General features: G+C 37.1%; 1 protein-coding gene across 3 annotated transcripts in view; it reads left to right on the top strand.

Moving 5' to 3' along the window:
- Positions 1–17,402, top strand: part of MTMR8 (myotubularin related protein 8) — a 227,697-nt gene that overhangs the window by 107,817 nt on the left and 102,478 nt on the right. For 2 of the 3 annotated variants that reach the window (XM_065916129.1, XM_065916127.1), the window contains 4 exons: positions 2,477–2,602; positions 3,461–3,510; positions 10,150–10,350; positions 12,769–12,897. In XM_065916129.1, coding sequence (XP_065772201.1) covers positions 2,477–2,602; positions 3,461–3,510; positions 10,150–10,350; positions 12,769–12,897 — 506 coding nt within the window. The remainder of the gene's footprint in view (positions 1–2,476; positions 2,603–3,460; positions 3,511–10,149; positions 10,351–12,768; positions 12,898–17,402) is intronic. The other variant, XM_065916128.1, reaches the window with a different exon arrangement.

Raw genomic sequence — 17,402 nt, 5'->3', positions numbered from 1 at the left:
CACAGGCTTTGTTGCCCCACAGCATGTGGAATCTTCCCAGACCAGGGACTGAACCCATGTCCTTTGCACTGGCAGGTGGATTCTTAACCACTCGGCCACTAGGGAAGTCAACTCAATACTTTCTTATTCCTAAGAAAAGAATTTTTCTTATCCTCTTCTATTTACTGTTCTCTTTCCTCTTGCTTAGAGCTTTCTTGAAAGTAATTGACCTTCCTTATTCACACTTGCTCACATCCCTTCACTCTTCAGTTGACTATAATCCAGTTTCCTTCCATACCATTAGTACTCTTCTTGCTGAGGTCTCTAATGACCCCTAACTTGTCGATCTCAAGGTCACTCTTTAACCTTTGTTCTGTTTTCACCACTCTGCTGCATTTGGCATTGTTATCCCCATTCTCTTTGAACCATTTTTGTAGTCCTGGCCTTAATCCAACTACTATTTCCTGGTTCTTTTTCTACCTTTCAGGCTTTTTCACAAGCTGACTCCTTTAATAGCTCTTTCCTTCCTCTACTTTCCCCATAAAAGTTACTGCTTTCTAAGGTCTTTCCTTTTCTCACTGTGGTCTCTGCATGGACAGCACCAGCCATGCAGTTTCCACTTATGATCTCTATTCATATTGTGGTCACATCTATACTCTGGCTCAGTTTCCTCGTTCTCCTGAACTCCAGACCCACATATACAGTTGTCCACTGAATGCCCCATTGGACATCCCCCAACTACCTCATACTCTCCATGGCTTCAAATGAAATCTTATCTACTCTGAACACTAACTAAAACTTGTTTCTTCCTCTGTGTTTAGTTCAGGCTAATGGTATTGTCATCCACTTAGTTATTACTAAATGACACATTTAAGAGTCATTTTTGACTTTTCCCTCTCCTTCATCCCACATCTGTTCTCTCAATATGTCCTATTAAAATTTTATTCCTAACATTCCTCTTATCCTTTTCAGTGCCACTGCTACCACCTTTATTCAGGTGCATATTGCCTTTCACAATTTTAGTGGATTTTTGACTGATCTTTCTAAATCCAAACTGATGTCCTCTTATTCTCCTTATTGTCACCATAGTGAGTACATCTGATCATGGCACTTCCCTGCTTTTAACACTCCAGCGACTCCCTATTCAACAGATAAAGTGCACACTTGTCAATCTGAACCTTGCCCTCCTGGCCAGACTTCTCTCTCCTCACACCCTCACTTCTAGTGTAGCCTCAACCACCAAGCTAGTTAATAGTTCCTCACCTATGCCATGCCTCTTTGCCTTTGTAAATATTGTCAGATTATGCCCCCTGCCTGGAATATCCATTCCTCCTGGTCTATCTGACAAATGTCTACTTATCTGACAAGGCCCACTTTAGTTGTCTCCTCTTCTTTAGTTATTATGTGCCTTTGTTGTATCTGGTGTTAACTTTCATTGTTTTAGTTATCATTGGTTTGTAGTCATTCATTTAAATGTTTGTCTTTTTTGTATCCCTGGTGCATACTATAACGCATCTTGTATAGTCACTCGGTAGTTATTGGCTAGGTGAGTAGATGAATGAATGAGTGAATAAATGCCCTTCTTCTTCCTCACCTGAGAATATCCTACATTTTCTTCAAGGCTCAAGCTTCCCTGGATCCTACAAAAGGCTACATTACCCATCAGTTTTTCCACTGCATTGTATTTATTTACCTTTGGTAATCCTGAATAGTTTGCTCGTTGAAGGCAGAAACTGAGTCTCATCTTTGTATCTCTAATCCTTAGTATGTACATGACATAGAGGGATGCATAATTAAGTGCTAGAATGAATAAGTGAATGCTCAATAGCTCCCATTGCCAAAATTGCTCAGGTTGAGTAACTGCCCATATTTTTACATCATTCTGATTATATAGAAACTTACCTAAGACAGGCAAACCTCTCCACCTTAAGTTAGAAGTATTTATATTAGTAAGACTAAATGGCTAAAGATTCCGAAGCAAATTACTGTCAGGTCTGGGACTGAGATGCAGAACTGTCCTGTTTTTGAGCATGAATTCTTCCTCTTGCCCACTCCTCTCTCTAATAATTGATCCATGCCTTCTTCGGAAGTTTTATAAATGTAGATTTCTTTTGTTTTTCTTTTTACCCATATCATGTGTTGGTTTTAATTTTCTTTTCCTATTAGGTAAGCTCACCTTCTGTTACATTTCTTTATTTTCTTTTTCATTCCCCATGTGTGCATGCTCAGTTGTGTCTTACTCTTCACAAACCTATGGACTATAGCCTATCAGGCTCCTCTGATTCTCCAGGCAATCCTATGGACAGAGAATAGTGGAGTGGGTTGCCATTTCCTTTTCCAGGGTCATTCCTTATATAGGATACCCATATTATGAGAAGAAATTAATGTAGCCCAGTTAAGACCAAGTTCTCTGCTATATTGATGATAACTGTATATAATTAACCCGGCATGCTATGTAAAAGTTGTTTATGCTACTTTTTGCCTCTTGTCTTTACAGGCAGTGAAGGTAGAAAAGACCAATGTCTTAGTCCATTGTTCTGATGGGTGGGACCGTACAGCACAGGTCTGCTCTGTGGCCAGCATCCTCCTAGATCCATTTTACAGGACATTCAAAGGACTCATGGTAAGAGAGGAGTGATTGGATTTTACCTTGCACAAGGGGCGATTATGAATAGATCAAATATAACTCTCAACCAACTTCTTTTCTATAAGAAAGAGGTCTACAAAAACAGCTCTGTTTTTCAGTTTAGCTTCTTTCCACTAAAGTAGGCATTTACAGTCTACATACTTTCCACTGCACACTCAACATAGTTTCTTACCCATCAGAACATCAGTTGGATATAATAGGCTGTTTGGTGTAAGGTAAAGGAAAGACTCAAAAAGTTAACAAAGTTTAATGGATGATTGTTAAATAAGCAAACTGATGGGCTCATCATCTTCAGTGTCAGCTGTCTTGATGTCAGACACATGATTGTTTTCTGGTGCTGAATCGAACACTTTTTACTTTGTCTTTCTATGAAACAGAACTTACAGTAGGAGTTTATCTTCATTTTTCTTTTGGAAGTGCTTTATTTTTTTTTAATGGTTGAAATGCATTTATACCAAGATCTGTTCTTGGTACAAACTCAAATACTGCCTTTGGATTCCTGTTTCTTCATAGGTTGAATTTAAGAAGTTTATCAAGATTTAGTTATGACTCATATGTCCTGTCACACATTATGTAAAAGCCAAAGAAAATGTGACACTGAGTACAAATTCAGAATTATTTCTCCTGAGAGCTTTGAAATTTGAAGACAGCCTTTATAGTCCTTTAAAGGAAATCCAAATTACTTATTTATCATTTGGGAAATTAACTTTATGATTATTCAATACAAATTTGTACAAAGTTCACTTCAGCAAAGTGTTTTGATACTTTATAGGTATGATTAATTAATTTTATGATTTTTCTAATGCAAAGTTTTCTTTTTCTATAAAAATGAAGATCCTGATAGAGAAGGAATGGATATGCATGGGCCACAAGTTCTCCCAAAGGTAAAAATATCCTCATTTTAAAGGTAGAGGCTACGGAGAATTCAGTAGGGTGAGATTTATCAAAACCCTGATATGTTCTTGTGTATGAAGGAAGAATAAATCGAACATGGCATAAATCTCTTTTCATCAAGAAACACATATTCCATACACAATGCTAGGGCACTAGGGACACAGGTGTAACTAGACTATTATATCTGCCTTCAAAGTGAAACAAATGATTATATCCAATCATTAAATATTTCAAGGAAGAATATACATCACAGGCCACAGAAGAAAAAGAGCTTAACTGTATTTGAAGAACACAAGATAGGCTTCCAGGAATAGGCAATATTTAAGGATGAATTTTAGGGACTGAATAGGAGTTTGCTAGAGAGAAGAGTGAGCATTCAGGTAGAGGGAGTAATACCTAATGCAATGCAACTTTTAATCTTTTATAATAAAAAAAGGCATTTGCACATTTCTGTTCTTTGGTAAGAGGTGGAATTAAGGACTTATATTTATTTAGTGATCTAATGCTGCTATAAGTCAGACAGTCTTACTGAAACTTTGTGTGTTATGAGAATAAAAGATGTTTACCAAATACCTAACAATATGCTGTAAACTATGTGAGACACTGAACTGATAACAAAGGCACATAAAATATAAGTTTTATCCTCAAAGAAGTTCCTATTCAAGTCTTAGTATCCCACATTGGTGTGTATCCATTTAATTTCGTTGATTACCACTCTCTAGCTATTTGGGTCCATCTATTTGTTCTTCTTTTATCAACAAACTTTGGTCCAGGCAATATGCCAGGTTTTGAGGGGACTGTATTGGACCAGATGTGTTCACTGTCCCTTTTTTTATAGAAAATAAAATCAGTGACGACAGCATAGTATGATATGGGCTTCCCAGGTAGCACTAGTGGTAAAGCACCTGCCAGCCAATGCAGGAGATGTAAAAGATAAGGTTTTGGTTCCTGGGTTGGGAAGATCTCCTGGAGGAGGGGTTGGCAACCACTCCAATATTCTTGCCTGGAGAATCCCATGGACAGAGGAGCCTAGTGGGCTACAGTTCATAATGGTCACAAAGAGTCAGACACGACTGAAGTGACTTAACACACACACATAGTATGATAACTGCTACAAGGGAACCTTATCCATTCTGGGCAAAGGAAAATTCCTAGAACTGGTGGTATTTTAGAACATTAAGAAGATGAGGTTGATCTATTTTTAGGTTTTGAGAAATCTCTGTACTATTTTTCACTCTGGTTGCACCATTTTATATTACCACAAACAAGTAGGATGGTTCCCTTTTCTCCATATCCTTGGTTAGTATTTATTGTGTTTCTTTTTGAGTTTCTTTTTGGGTATATATCTGAGAAAAAACAAAACAAAAACATTAATTTAGAAACCTACAATGCACCCCCATGTTCATAGCAGCATTATTTACAGTTGCCAAGGTGTGGAAGCAACCTAAGTGTCCATCAATAGATGAATGGATAATATATATACATTATACACACACACACACACACACACACACACACACACAGAGTGGAATACTACTCAGCCATAAAAAAGGAGTGAAACTTTGTCATTTGCAGCATCATGGATGGACTTTGGAGGGCATTATGCTAAGTGAAATTAGTCATACAGAGAAATACAAATATGTATGATATCACTTGTATGTGGAATCTAAAAAGCACAACAAACTAGTGAATATAACAAAAAACTAGCAGATTCACAGATATAGAGAACAAAGTAGTGGTTAGGAAGAAACTAGGGAAGGGGGTAAAGAGAGGAGTAAAACAGGGGTAGGAAATTTTTAAGAGGGTTATGAAATTATATGAAATCGTGTGTCTGAAACTGGTGAAAATTATAAAGCACTATAAATTTAAAGAATCTTTCATGCAAAAAAAGTTTTAAAAAATAAGATTGAAGATTTGTGCAAAACACAACTACAATAAGATATCACCTCACACCAGTCAGAATGTCCATCATCAAAAAATCTACAAACAATAAATGCTGGAGAGATGTGGAGGAAAGGGAACCCTCTTGCAAAGTTGCAAGGAAAGTAATTTGATACGATCACTATAGAAGACATGGAGATTCCTTAAAAAAAACTAGGAATAAAGCTACCATATGATCCAGCAATCCCACTACTAAGCATATACCCTGAGGAAACCAAAATTGAAAAAAGTCATATGTACCCCAATATTCATTGCAGCACTACTTTTTTTTTTTTTCATTGTTGCTCTCATTCTTTTTTTTCTTTCAATTTTTTTATTGTAGTGGTTTTTGCCATACATTGACATGAATCAGCCATGGATCTACATGTGTTCCCCATCCCGATCCCCCCTCCCGCCTCCCTCTCCATCCCATCCCTCTTGGGTCTTCTCTGTGCACCAGCCCTGAGCGCTTGTCTCATGCATCCAACCTGGGCTGATGATCTGTTTCACCCTTGATAGTATACTTGTTTCAATGCCATTCTCTCTGAACATCCCACGCTCGCCTTTTCCCACAGAGTCTAAAAGTCCGTTCTGTACATCTGTGTCTCTTTTTCTGTTTTGCATATAGGGTTATCATTACCATCTTTCTAAATTCCATATATATGTGTTAGTATACTGTATTGGTCTTTATCTTTCTGGCTTACTTCACTCTGTATGATGGGCTCCAGTTTCATCCATCTCATTAGAACTGATTCAAATGAATTCTTTTTAATGGCTGAGTAATATTCCGTAGTGTATATGTACCACGTCTTCCTTATCCATTCATCTGCTGATGGGCATCTAGGTTGCTTCCATGTCTTGGCTATTATAAACAGTGCTGCGATGAACATTGGGGTACATGTGTCTCTTTCAGATCTGGTTTCCTCGGTGTGTGTGCCCAGAAGTGGGATTGCTGGGTCATATGGCAGTTCTATTTCCAGTTTTTTAAGGAATCTCCACACTGTTCTCCATAGTGGCTGTGCTATTTTGCATTCCCACCAACAGTGTAAGAGGGATCCCTTTTCTCCACACCCTCTCCAGCATTTATTGCTTGTAGACTTTTGGATAGCAGCCATCCTGACTGGTGTGTAATGGTACCTCATTGTGGTTTTGATTTTCATTGCAGCACTATTTACAATAGGTAGAATATAGAGCAACCTAGATGTCCATTGACAGATGAATGGATAAAGAAGCTGTGGTATGTATATACAATGGAATATTAGTCATAAAAAGAGAACATATTTGAGTCAGTTCTAATGAGGTGGATGAACCTAGAACCTATTATACAGAGTTAAGTAAGTCAGAAAGAGAAAAAAACAAATGTCATATATTATCACATATATATGGAATCTAGAAAGATGGTACTGGTGAACCTATTTGCAAGGAAGAAAAAGAAATGCAGACGTAGAGAACAGACTTATGGACATTGGGTCGGGGGAAGGAGAGGGTGGGATGAAAGTAGAGAGTAACATGGAAACATATATACTACCATATGTAAAATAGATCAGTTCAGTTGCTCAGTTGTGTCCGATTCTTTGTGACCCCATGGATAGCCAATAGGAATTTAAAGCAGATAGCCAATGGGAATTAGCTATATGACTCAGAGAACTCAGATTGGGGGTCTGTAACAACCTAGAGTGGTAGGATCGGGTAGAGGTGGCAGGGAGGTTCAAGAAGGAGGGGGCATATGTATACTCATGGCTGGTCCATATTGATGTATGGCAGAAGCCCAATACAATACTGTAAAGCAGTTGTTATTCAATTAAAAATAAATAAATTTTAAGGAAGATTAAAGATTTGAAAGAAATAGTGGGTGTTTTATAGAATGACTCCTTAGGAGAAAAAAGGGATTAAAAACTTCCTTCCAAATGAAAGCATTTCACTTGAGGTATAACCAAGAAGCACCCTTACAGCAGAAAGCAAAGAGGAACTAAAGATCCTCTTGATGAAAGTGAAAGAGGACAGTGAAAAAGCTGTCTTAAAACTCAACATGTGAAAAACTAAGATGATGGCATCTGGTCCCATCACTTCATGGCAAATAGATGGAGAAAGAATGGAAACAGTGAGAGACCTTATTTTCTTGGGCTCCAAAATCACTGCAGATGGTGACTGAATCCAGGAAATTTAAAGATGCTTGCTCCTTTAAGAAGAAAATTAAGTCCTTGCTCCATAGAAGAAAATCTATGACCAACCTAAACAGCATATTAAAAAGCAGATACATTACTTTGCTGACAAAGGTCCATCTAGTCAAAGATATGGTTTTTCCAGTAGCCATGTATGGATGTGAGAGTTGGACTATAAAGAAAGCTGAGTGCCAAAGAATTGATGCTTTTGAACTGTGGTGTTGGAGAAGACTCTTGAGAGTCCCTTGGACTGCAAAGAGATCCAACCAGTCCATCCTAAAAGAAATCAGTCCTGAATATTTATTGGAAGGACTGATGGTGAAGCTGAAACTCCAATACTTTGGCCACCTGATGTGAACTGACTAATTGGAAAAGACCCTGATGCTGGGAAATATTGAAGGCAGGAGGAGAAGGGGACGACAGAGGATGAGATGGTTGGATGGCATCACCCACTTGATGGACATGAGTTTGAGCAAGTTGGTGATGGACAGGGAAGCCTGGTGTGCTGCGGTTTATGTGGTCACAAAGAGTTGGACATGACTGAACAACTGAACTGAACTGATAATTAAGAATGCCTCTTCAGTGTAGACTACATGGAAGGAGAGGTGGAGAAGGAATTAAGTTTGTAAATGTCAAAGGCAGAAGTTAGATACTTTTACTTGATGGCCTTCCTCTTTTTCATTAATACTGTAGACATCAATGTGAAATGTGTCAGGGTTACAGAAGGTAGCTTAAAATTTGCAAGAGCTGTAAGGGTTAATGGGAAAACTGTGTTAAGGATATACGTAAAGGTTGCTGCTGCTGCTGTTTAGTTGCTTCGATCGTGTCCAACTCTGTGCGACCCTCTGGACTGCAGCGCGCCAGGCTCCTCTGTCTATGATGATTCTGTCTATGGGGATTCTCCAGGCAAGAATACTGGAGTGAATTGCCATGTCCTCCTCCAGAGGATCTTCCCAACCCAGGGATTGTACCCAGGTCTCCCACATTGCAAGCCGATGCTTTACTATTTGAGCCACCAGGGAAGCCAAAGGATACTGGAGTGGGTAGCCTATCCCTTCTGCAAGGGATCTTCCCAACCCAGGAATTGAACCTGGGTCTTCTGCATTGCAGGTGGATTCTTTACCAGCTGAGCTATCAGTGAAGCCCATTAATAAAAGTTACTTGGGAGCAATTAAGTTCCAGCTGAGTATGGAGACTTAAGTTCTCAATTTGCCTGGTTTTAAATTTTTCTCAAGCAGCATTCATCAGTCAGGATGTGGAAGTAGAGAACGTAGCTTTGTTTGTTCCTCAGTGGTTGGATTTTGAAGGAAAATGATGACAAAAAAGACCAGAAAGTTGAAGAAAATGTGGAAAGAATAGTTGATGGGAGCATATCTAGAATATAGGGTGGTAAGGAAGCTGGGAGGAATCTGGCAAGTAGAGAGGTCCAAAGATGAGGGCTGGATGAGGTAAGATGAGCAGCTTTTGGAAATATAATATGTGGTGACCAGAGCAGGCTATTGAGATTAAGGTTTCAAAGTGGAGGAAGCACCTTTAGCTAACATCAGGAAACATGGATGTCATGGATACACAAGCCTGATGTGAAGTAGATGTAAAGATCAGTGAAGTACATTAGTTAGTTAAAGAGTCTAAGCCATTGTAGGTTATCTGCATCTACTCCAAAGATCAGTACTTACAACTGGAGTCAGATTCTTCAGAAAATGTAGAGAAGTGACCCAAATATTGTAGAAGACAACATTGAGGAAAATGAATGAGCATGACCCATAATGGAAGTATTTTTAAGAGAGCAAATGGAATAGTTGAATGCAGTGGTAACGAGGAGAAAATTGATCCCACTTCAGCTTTCTTTTAGGATTATGATACATGAAGAGTGAATGATGAGCCTTCTCCATTTTATTTGGACCCCAAGAAGTAGTGTCCTTGGTGAGGTAGATTTAAATTATATCAAAAGGTAGAACATTCAGTGTAAAAGCTAAGGACGCCATGTATGTTTACAGTGGATTAGGGCTTCTAGTGGATGGTAGAGTTGGGAAAGAGCATCATGGGAGAGAAAACATTAAACAGTTCTGGGATGAGATTTTTTCATTCATTTTCACACCAGGCACTATCCAGTAAACAACATAGATATGATCTTTGATCACATGGAGCTAAATGTAGCTGTTAAATTAATTGAAATTAAATATAATTGAAAATTCAGTTCCTTAGTCATACTAGCCACATTTAAAGTGCTTAGTAGTGACTGCCATATTGGACAGCACAAATATGGAACATTTCAATCATTGTAGAAAGTTCTATTGTAGAGGATGTAAAAGGAAATAGAATAGATGACCAAAGGGTTTACGATCTGGATAATAGTGAAAGTTGCTGGTGGCTAAGAGGTCCACTGGGCTTAATGAACTTTGAGATTCTAAGTGGTATTTTGGCATTACGTATTTCCTTACCAATTCCAACACAGAAACAGAAAGCGACCTTGCTATAGCCTGTTCCAAACAGTGTAATCCCTGATGTTAATCATTGTCTTTCTTTACCTTTACTTGTATCTCTTAGGTGTGGCCACCTGGATGGGGACTCTAAAGAAGTATCCCCTATTTTCACACAGTTCCTAGACTGTATCTGGCAATTAATGGAACAATTTCCATGTGCCTTTGAGTTTAATGAAAATTTCCTGCTGGAAATTCATGACCATGTTTTCTCCTGCCAGTTTGGGAACTTCCTTGGAAACTGCCAGAAGGATCGAGATGATCTGAGGTGAATTCAGTTTGTGAGAAAACACTGAATAGGGAGAGGAGATCAGTGTAAATTTACCAGTCACCCTGAATTTGGGACAGCAGTTCACAAAAGGGGAGGACAGGACAACTATAAAAATAATTTTGAGGCATAAAACACTTGGTATTTGTATGGGTAGTCCTCAAAACCTTAGATTCTTTATCTGTGAAATAGGGATAATAATACCTATTTTTCAGATCTATCATGAGGAACCAATAAAGCAATGGATGTGCAAAAATTTTATAAGGAATGAGTGTGTGAGTAGTCATTAGCTACTGTCCTTTATCATTTGTGTCTAAGATCACTAAATAGCAGGTCATAGGCCAAGTCTGACTTAACAGGCATATTCTGTTTCATCTGTAGAGTATTTTTTTAAACTATTAATTAGTAGTCAGCATTTAAATATCTTAATATTTCACATAAAAATCCAGTTGTTTTAGGATTTTTTCCTCAATCAAAAAGCCACTGTGGCAAGATATTCTGCAAAATCAGGAACTCTGGCAGTATTGGACCTGCATTTTCTAATGGCAATAATCATCTGGAGATAAATAATAGCCTGCTCCATTTGAATGAAGCAAGCTCACTCTTGTTTGCCACAATTCTCACTACTCTCTGTAGTTTATTCTCAGCTCACTTCATATGTTACTTCCCCAGCTCCTATAGGCACTTGAATTGGTACCAGACGTAAACTCTAACATCCCTGCAATGTATAAAATGTAAATAATTTTTGAAGTTGACAAGACAGAGTTTCTGGGAATAGCATTCTCCTTGTTTTAGAGTCAGAGAAAAAGAATAGCGAGGGGAAGTGACTATCTCACAATCCATTCTTGTTTCATAGTTGTTAGCTGAGTAGCAATTAGCTCAAGTTCTCAGGCCCTGATATGATATATCCTGGATAAGTCTCTAATTCTGTTTTCTTGTCAACACTGAGAACAGTGGTGAATCTTTATGCTTCAAAATCTGTAGTTACTTAGTAGCTTCAGTGCACATTTCTATTTCATTTTGCAACGAGAACTTTCTTACCCTCTTCCCAAATGCTTATAAACACATTTGTTCTGTCCCTGACCTGCTTTTCTAGCACTAAAATCAGAGATCTTTTCCGTATACTTTTGCTCCACCCTCTTAAAATGAGGCTAATATATCCTCAACCCATTCCTCACACAAATCTGAATCTCCATGTAAAAGTAATGAAAGTTGAAAATTTTAACATATGCTTTAATAGTGGTTATATAAAACAAGCAGACATATCATTCATCCATGAAAGAAAAGACATGGACTCTAGGATCAGAGAGACCTGGGTTCAGATTTTGGCTCTGTCACCTACTAGCTGTGTGACTTTTTGCAAATTAATTTTTGTCTCATTTTCTAATTATTATTTTGGGAATAAAATAACTCACAAGGTTTTATTATATAATTTAATAGGGTATTTTAAGTAGAGTCTGGGACAGTGTTTGACACATAGTAAATACTCAACAAATACTACTTACCTTACCTCTGCAAGATTTTTTTTCTTTTTTCAACCAACAACAAATGAGAAAGATGCATATACAGTTCCTTTGGCCTCATTGAAATGATCTGAGAATCCTGAAAGTTACAAGACTACAATTTTTATGTCATATACCCCATATCACTTCTCTTTGTTGTCCTAGAGCTTTTTTTGACACTGTATGAGTAAATGAACTTCCCATGCATGGATACACAGCAGCTTTCACTGGAGACAATGAATTCCATGCTTTTTTGTGTTAACTCAGTCGCTTCCCAGGGACTCAGCTAAGGGATAAGAAGAATCAGTCTTTTAATATAAATATCACAGTCAGTACTGTTCACCTAGGATAACTCACAAATATTTGCTAATATAAATTGCTAAATTGTCTTTCACTGTCTTATACCTTCTGAGTGGAGGAGAAGCTGGCTTGAAATAAAATATAGAAAAGCCAGAAATTCACCTCTTGTCTGTTAATTTACCAGATTTTTTTAAAGTAATTCTAGATTTTTTAAAAACTGAAAAGTTATTCGTAGAATCCAAGATTTGGAAGAGACCGTAAAGATCACATTATACAAATGAGAAAGTAGGCCCAGAGAGGGCTAGGGACATCGCTAAGATTACATCACTACTCTGTGGCAGAGAAAGTATCTCTACATATATACTCGGCATGTTTCTCTTCAATGTGGAATTCTTTCTAATCTCTTTAAAAACGGATAAGTTGAAGCCCAATTAATTTGTTATTCTATCATTCTTCATTACAATTTATTTTCATTTTCCTTGTATCATATCCTAGCCTTCTGTCTTAAGTTAGGTTACTTGTTAATAGAATTTAGATGATTGTCAAGTTCAGCAGATCTATTGATGTTACTTGCTTCCTGCTTTTAATTTTTTGGCTTGTTTTTCTTTTCTTACAGAATATATGAGAAAACCCATTCAGTGTGGCCTTTCTTGGTTCAGAGGAAACCAGACTTCAGGAACCCTCTCTATAAAGGCTTCACTGTGTATGGGGTACTCAATCCTAGTACTGTGCCGTACAACATTCAGTAAGTTCCTAAGCTGTTCATCCTTTCTTACAGCAAGTCCCAAGGCCTCAGCTTCTTTGCCTCTCCTTGTATAGTTGACATCATCTCCATAACCCAAGCTATGGAGTAGGACATTCTCTCCCAGATTACACATTCCTTGCTGCCTCTGAAAGCAAGACCACACTCCCATTGGTTTTCATGGCTTTGTAGTTACTTGCTTAGGGAAATAAACAAGAAACGATAGTTTATTTATAGTAGTACAACCAGTCAAGATGTAGGTTGTTTCATTCCTTTTAGTCTTTCCTTACATATTTCTCTTCTTTCTTATCCTTTTCCCCAACAAAGAGAAGGAAAAACAGAGAAAGAGAATGTGCTGATATAGTTTGTTCTACTTTCCCACAAAGTGTTAAGTACAGGGTGCCATGCTCACTGACCACAATTCAATGAGTACAAGACAGAACTGAAGCATTTATTAAATCTAATGGTTTATTTTGTATATTCTGTAGGATTTTATATATGTAAGATCATGTCATTTCTGAATAGATATTGTTTTAATTATTCCTTTCCAATTTGGATGCCTTTTATTTTCTTGCCTAATGCCTTATGTAGAACTTCCAGTGCTGAATAGAAGTAGTGAAAGCGAGCATCCTTATACTGTTCCTTATCTTAGGAGGAAATCTTTCAGTCTTTCTGCATTGAGTATGTTATAGTTTTGTTTTGTTTTACAAATGACCTTTATCATGTTTAGGACATTCCATTCTGTTCCTAGTTTGCTGAGTGCCTTTATGATGAAACTGTTTTAGATTATATCAAATGTTTTTTTTTTTTCTGAATCACATTGAGATGCAGGTGATTATGTATTATTTTCTCCTTAATTTTATTTTTTGTTTGTTTTTGTTTGGCCACACTACATGGCTTGAGGGATCTCTGTTCCCTGACCAGGGATTGAACCCAGGCCATGGTAGTGAAAGCTCACAATCCAGGGCATTAGGCCAGAGAACTCCCTCTCATTAATTTTGTTAATGTGGTGTGTAGCACTGATTTTCAGATGTTGAACCAGTCATGCTTTCCTAGGGTGAATCCCACTTGGTCATGGTATATAATCCTCTTAATATGCTGCTGCATTTGGTTTCCTAGTATATTGTTGAGGATTTTTGCATCTATATTCATAAAGCATATTAATCTACAGTTTTGTTTTCTTATAATGTCCTGGTCTGTCTTTGATATCAAGGTTATAGTGACCACATAGAATGAGCTGAGAGTGTTCCATTCTCTTTTAACATTTGGAATAGTTTGAAAAGGATTATTGTTAATTCTTCAATGTTTAGTAGTCACCAGTGAAGCCATCTGTTCCTGAATTTTTCTTTGTTGGGAATTTTTTGTTTACTGAATCAGAAACTGTTATAGGTCTGTTCAAATTTTTTATTTCTTGAGTCATTTTTGGAAGTTTGTGTGTTTCTAAAAGTTTTTCCATTTCATCTAATTTGTGGGCATGCAATTGTTCATGACTTTCTCTAGTATTTTTCTTTATTGCTATAACTTCAGTAGTAACACCCCTAACTTAATTTATGATTTTAGTAATTTGAGACTTTCCTCTTTTATTTTTTGAGGCCAAAATACCTTCATTTAATGTCAAAAGCATCTTGTACATAAACTGGATAATACATATTAAATGATGTATTTCAGTTACTTTTGGGAGTTTAAGGGGCATTTTTCCAGTTCTATTGTGATATAATTGACATATAACGTGGTGTAAGTTTAAGGTATATAATGTGATGATCTGATACATGTAAATATTGTGAAATGCTCACCACAACAAGATCAGTTAGCACATCCTCTACTCATACAGTTACCATTTTGCTGTTTGCTGTTATGGTGAGAACATTAAAGCTCTACAATCATAGCAAAATATGGAATGATTCACAAATTTGCATGCTATTATTTTATACCTGTCATGCTAACCCCTGTATCATTCCAATTGTATTATATATGCTGCCAAAATGAGCACCCTGTCATTGTTTTTAATCAGTTTAACTTAATGTTTTATTGAATTTATTAATCTTTTCAAAGAACCAACTTTAGTTTTGTTGATTTTATCTATTTTATAATCTCTATTTCATTTATCTCTGTTCTAATCTTTATTATTTCTTCCCTTATGCTAACTTTGGGTTTAATTTGCCCTCCCTTTTTAGCTTCATAAGGTGTAAGATTAAGTGGTTCTTTTTTAATGAATGCATTTACAGTTATAAATTTCCTTTTTAGCAGTTCTTTCTCTGTATCCCATAAGTTTTGGTATATTGTATTTTTGTTTATATCAATCCCAAAGTACTTTTTAATTTGAATTTCGGATAGTTCAGTTCAGTCACTCAGTCATGTCTGATTCTTTGTGACCCCATGGACTGCAGCATGCCAGGCCTCCCTGTCCATCACCAACTCCCAGAGTTTATTCAAACTCAGATAAACAAACAATAATTTGCCTAAAGAGCTTAGATCCTTTAATGCACTTAAAGACAGTTCTTAAATGTATACACAAATGGGTTAAAAGTTACAGTTAAAAATTAAAAATCAGAAATAATGAATTGGGGCATTCAAGGCACAGCCTTTCTCTCCTCCCTTAGTGTCATCTTTACCCAGGTGAGACTCCCTGAACATCCATTTTCCCATGCAGGTTCCAAGAAGCAGTCAGTTAAATCACTTTATTCCATAAAAGTCTACAGAATAGATTCTAAGGAAGGGGATATGTGGGTTGAAGGGAATGTATGTATTTAATTTGTTATAGGTAGTGCCAGATTGAGCCTGACCCTCTTGTGGGGTAGAAGCACTGCTTCTCCCGTTCTCTCCGCAGGCAGAGCTTGACTTCCCAGCCCAATCCTTCTATCTACTTCCTTCAAGAAACAGCTCTGTCCTTTTTCCTGACCCTTTTCATCAACAATGTAAGGTTCTAACCAGTGCTGTGATGAGCTATATTGGAGCCTGTTGCAATGGGCCTATATATGTGCTTACCGTTTCTTACTACCCTGTTCTCTGTATCTTTGTGTTTATCTTTCTTGTTTGTTTTTCTTTTTATTCCACATATGAGTGAAATCATATGTCTTTCTCCATCTGACTTATTTCACTTAGCATAAAACCCTTAATATCCATCCATGTTGTCACTAATGGCAAGATTTTGCCTTTTTATGGCTGAGTAGTATCCTGTTGTATATATATGTATTGTGTGTGTATTTGTGTGTGTGTGTATATATATATATATTTTTTTTTTTCTATTCTTTATCCATCCGTCAATGAGCAGTTGGGTTGTTTCTATGCCTAGGCTATTGTAAATAAATCTGCAACATACATAGGGGTGGTGTGTATCTTTTCAAAGTATTATTTTTGCATTCTTCATATGAATACCCAAAAGTAGAATAGCTGGATTATATAGTATTTCTTTCTTAACTTTTTGAGGTATCTCCATACTGTTTTCCATAGTGGATGCATCAAATTACATTCCAATCAGCAGTGCACAAGAGTTCACTTTTCTCTATATCCTTTCCAACACTTGTTTCCTGCTTTTGATACTAGCCATTCTTATGGGTGTGAAGTGATATATTGGGGTTTTGATTTACACTTCCCTAATAATTAGTGATGTTGAACTTCTTTTCATGTGCCTGTTGGCTATCTGTATGTCTTCTTTGGAAAAATGTCTGTTCAGATCCTCTGCCAATTTTTAAAAAAAATCAGGATGTTTATTTTGTTGTTGCTGAGTTATATGAGTTCTTTATATATTTTACATATTAACCCCATATCATATATTTACAAATGACTTGTCCCATTTGGTAAGTTGTCCTTTCATTTTGCTGATGATTTCCTTTACTGTACAGAAGCTTTTTAGTTTGATGTAGTCCCATTTGTTTATTTTTGCTTTTGTTTTCCTTGCCTGAGGAGAAAGATATTGCTAAGACCAATGTCAAAGAGCATACTGCCTATGTTTTCTTCTAGGGGTTTTATAATTTCAGGTCTTATACTCCAGGATTTGATCCATTTTAAGTTGAATTTTGTGTCTGCTATGGGTTAGTGGTCTAGTTTCTTTTTTTTTCCACATGTGGATTGTCCAGTTTTCCTAATGCCATTTTTTGAGGAGACTACGTTTCTCCATAGTATGTTCTTTGCTCTTTTATCATAAATTAATTGTCCATATGTGTATGAGGTTATTTTTGTGCCCTCAATTCTGTTTCATTGTTCTATGTATCTGTTTTTCTCCCAATGCTGTGATGTTTCTGATACTGTAGCTTTGTGGTATGCTTTGAAATCAGGGAGGGGGATGCTTTCAGTTTGTTCTTTTTCCTCAGAATTTATTTTGCTATTTAAGTGAAAAGTGAAAGTGTTAGTTGCTTGTTTGTGTCTGACTCTTTGTGACCCCATGGGCTGCAGCCAACCAGACTCTTCTCTCCATAGAATTTTCCAGGCAAGAATAGTGGTGTGGGTAGCCATAGCCTTCTCTGAGAATCTACCCAACCCTGGGATTGAACCTGGATCTCCTGTATTGT

Source organism: Muntiacus reevesi, chromosome X (genome assembly GCF_963930625.1).
Source record: "Muntiacus reevesi chromosome X, mMunRee1.1, whole genome shotgun sequence".
Taxonomy (NCBI): domain Eukaryota; kingdom Metazoa; phylum Chordata; class Mammalia; order Artiodactyla; family Cervidae; genus Muntiacus; species Muntiacus reevesi.
Note: the sequence above shows the minus strand (reverse complement) of the source record. Positions and strands in the feature narration are given on the sequence as shown.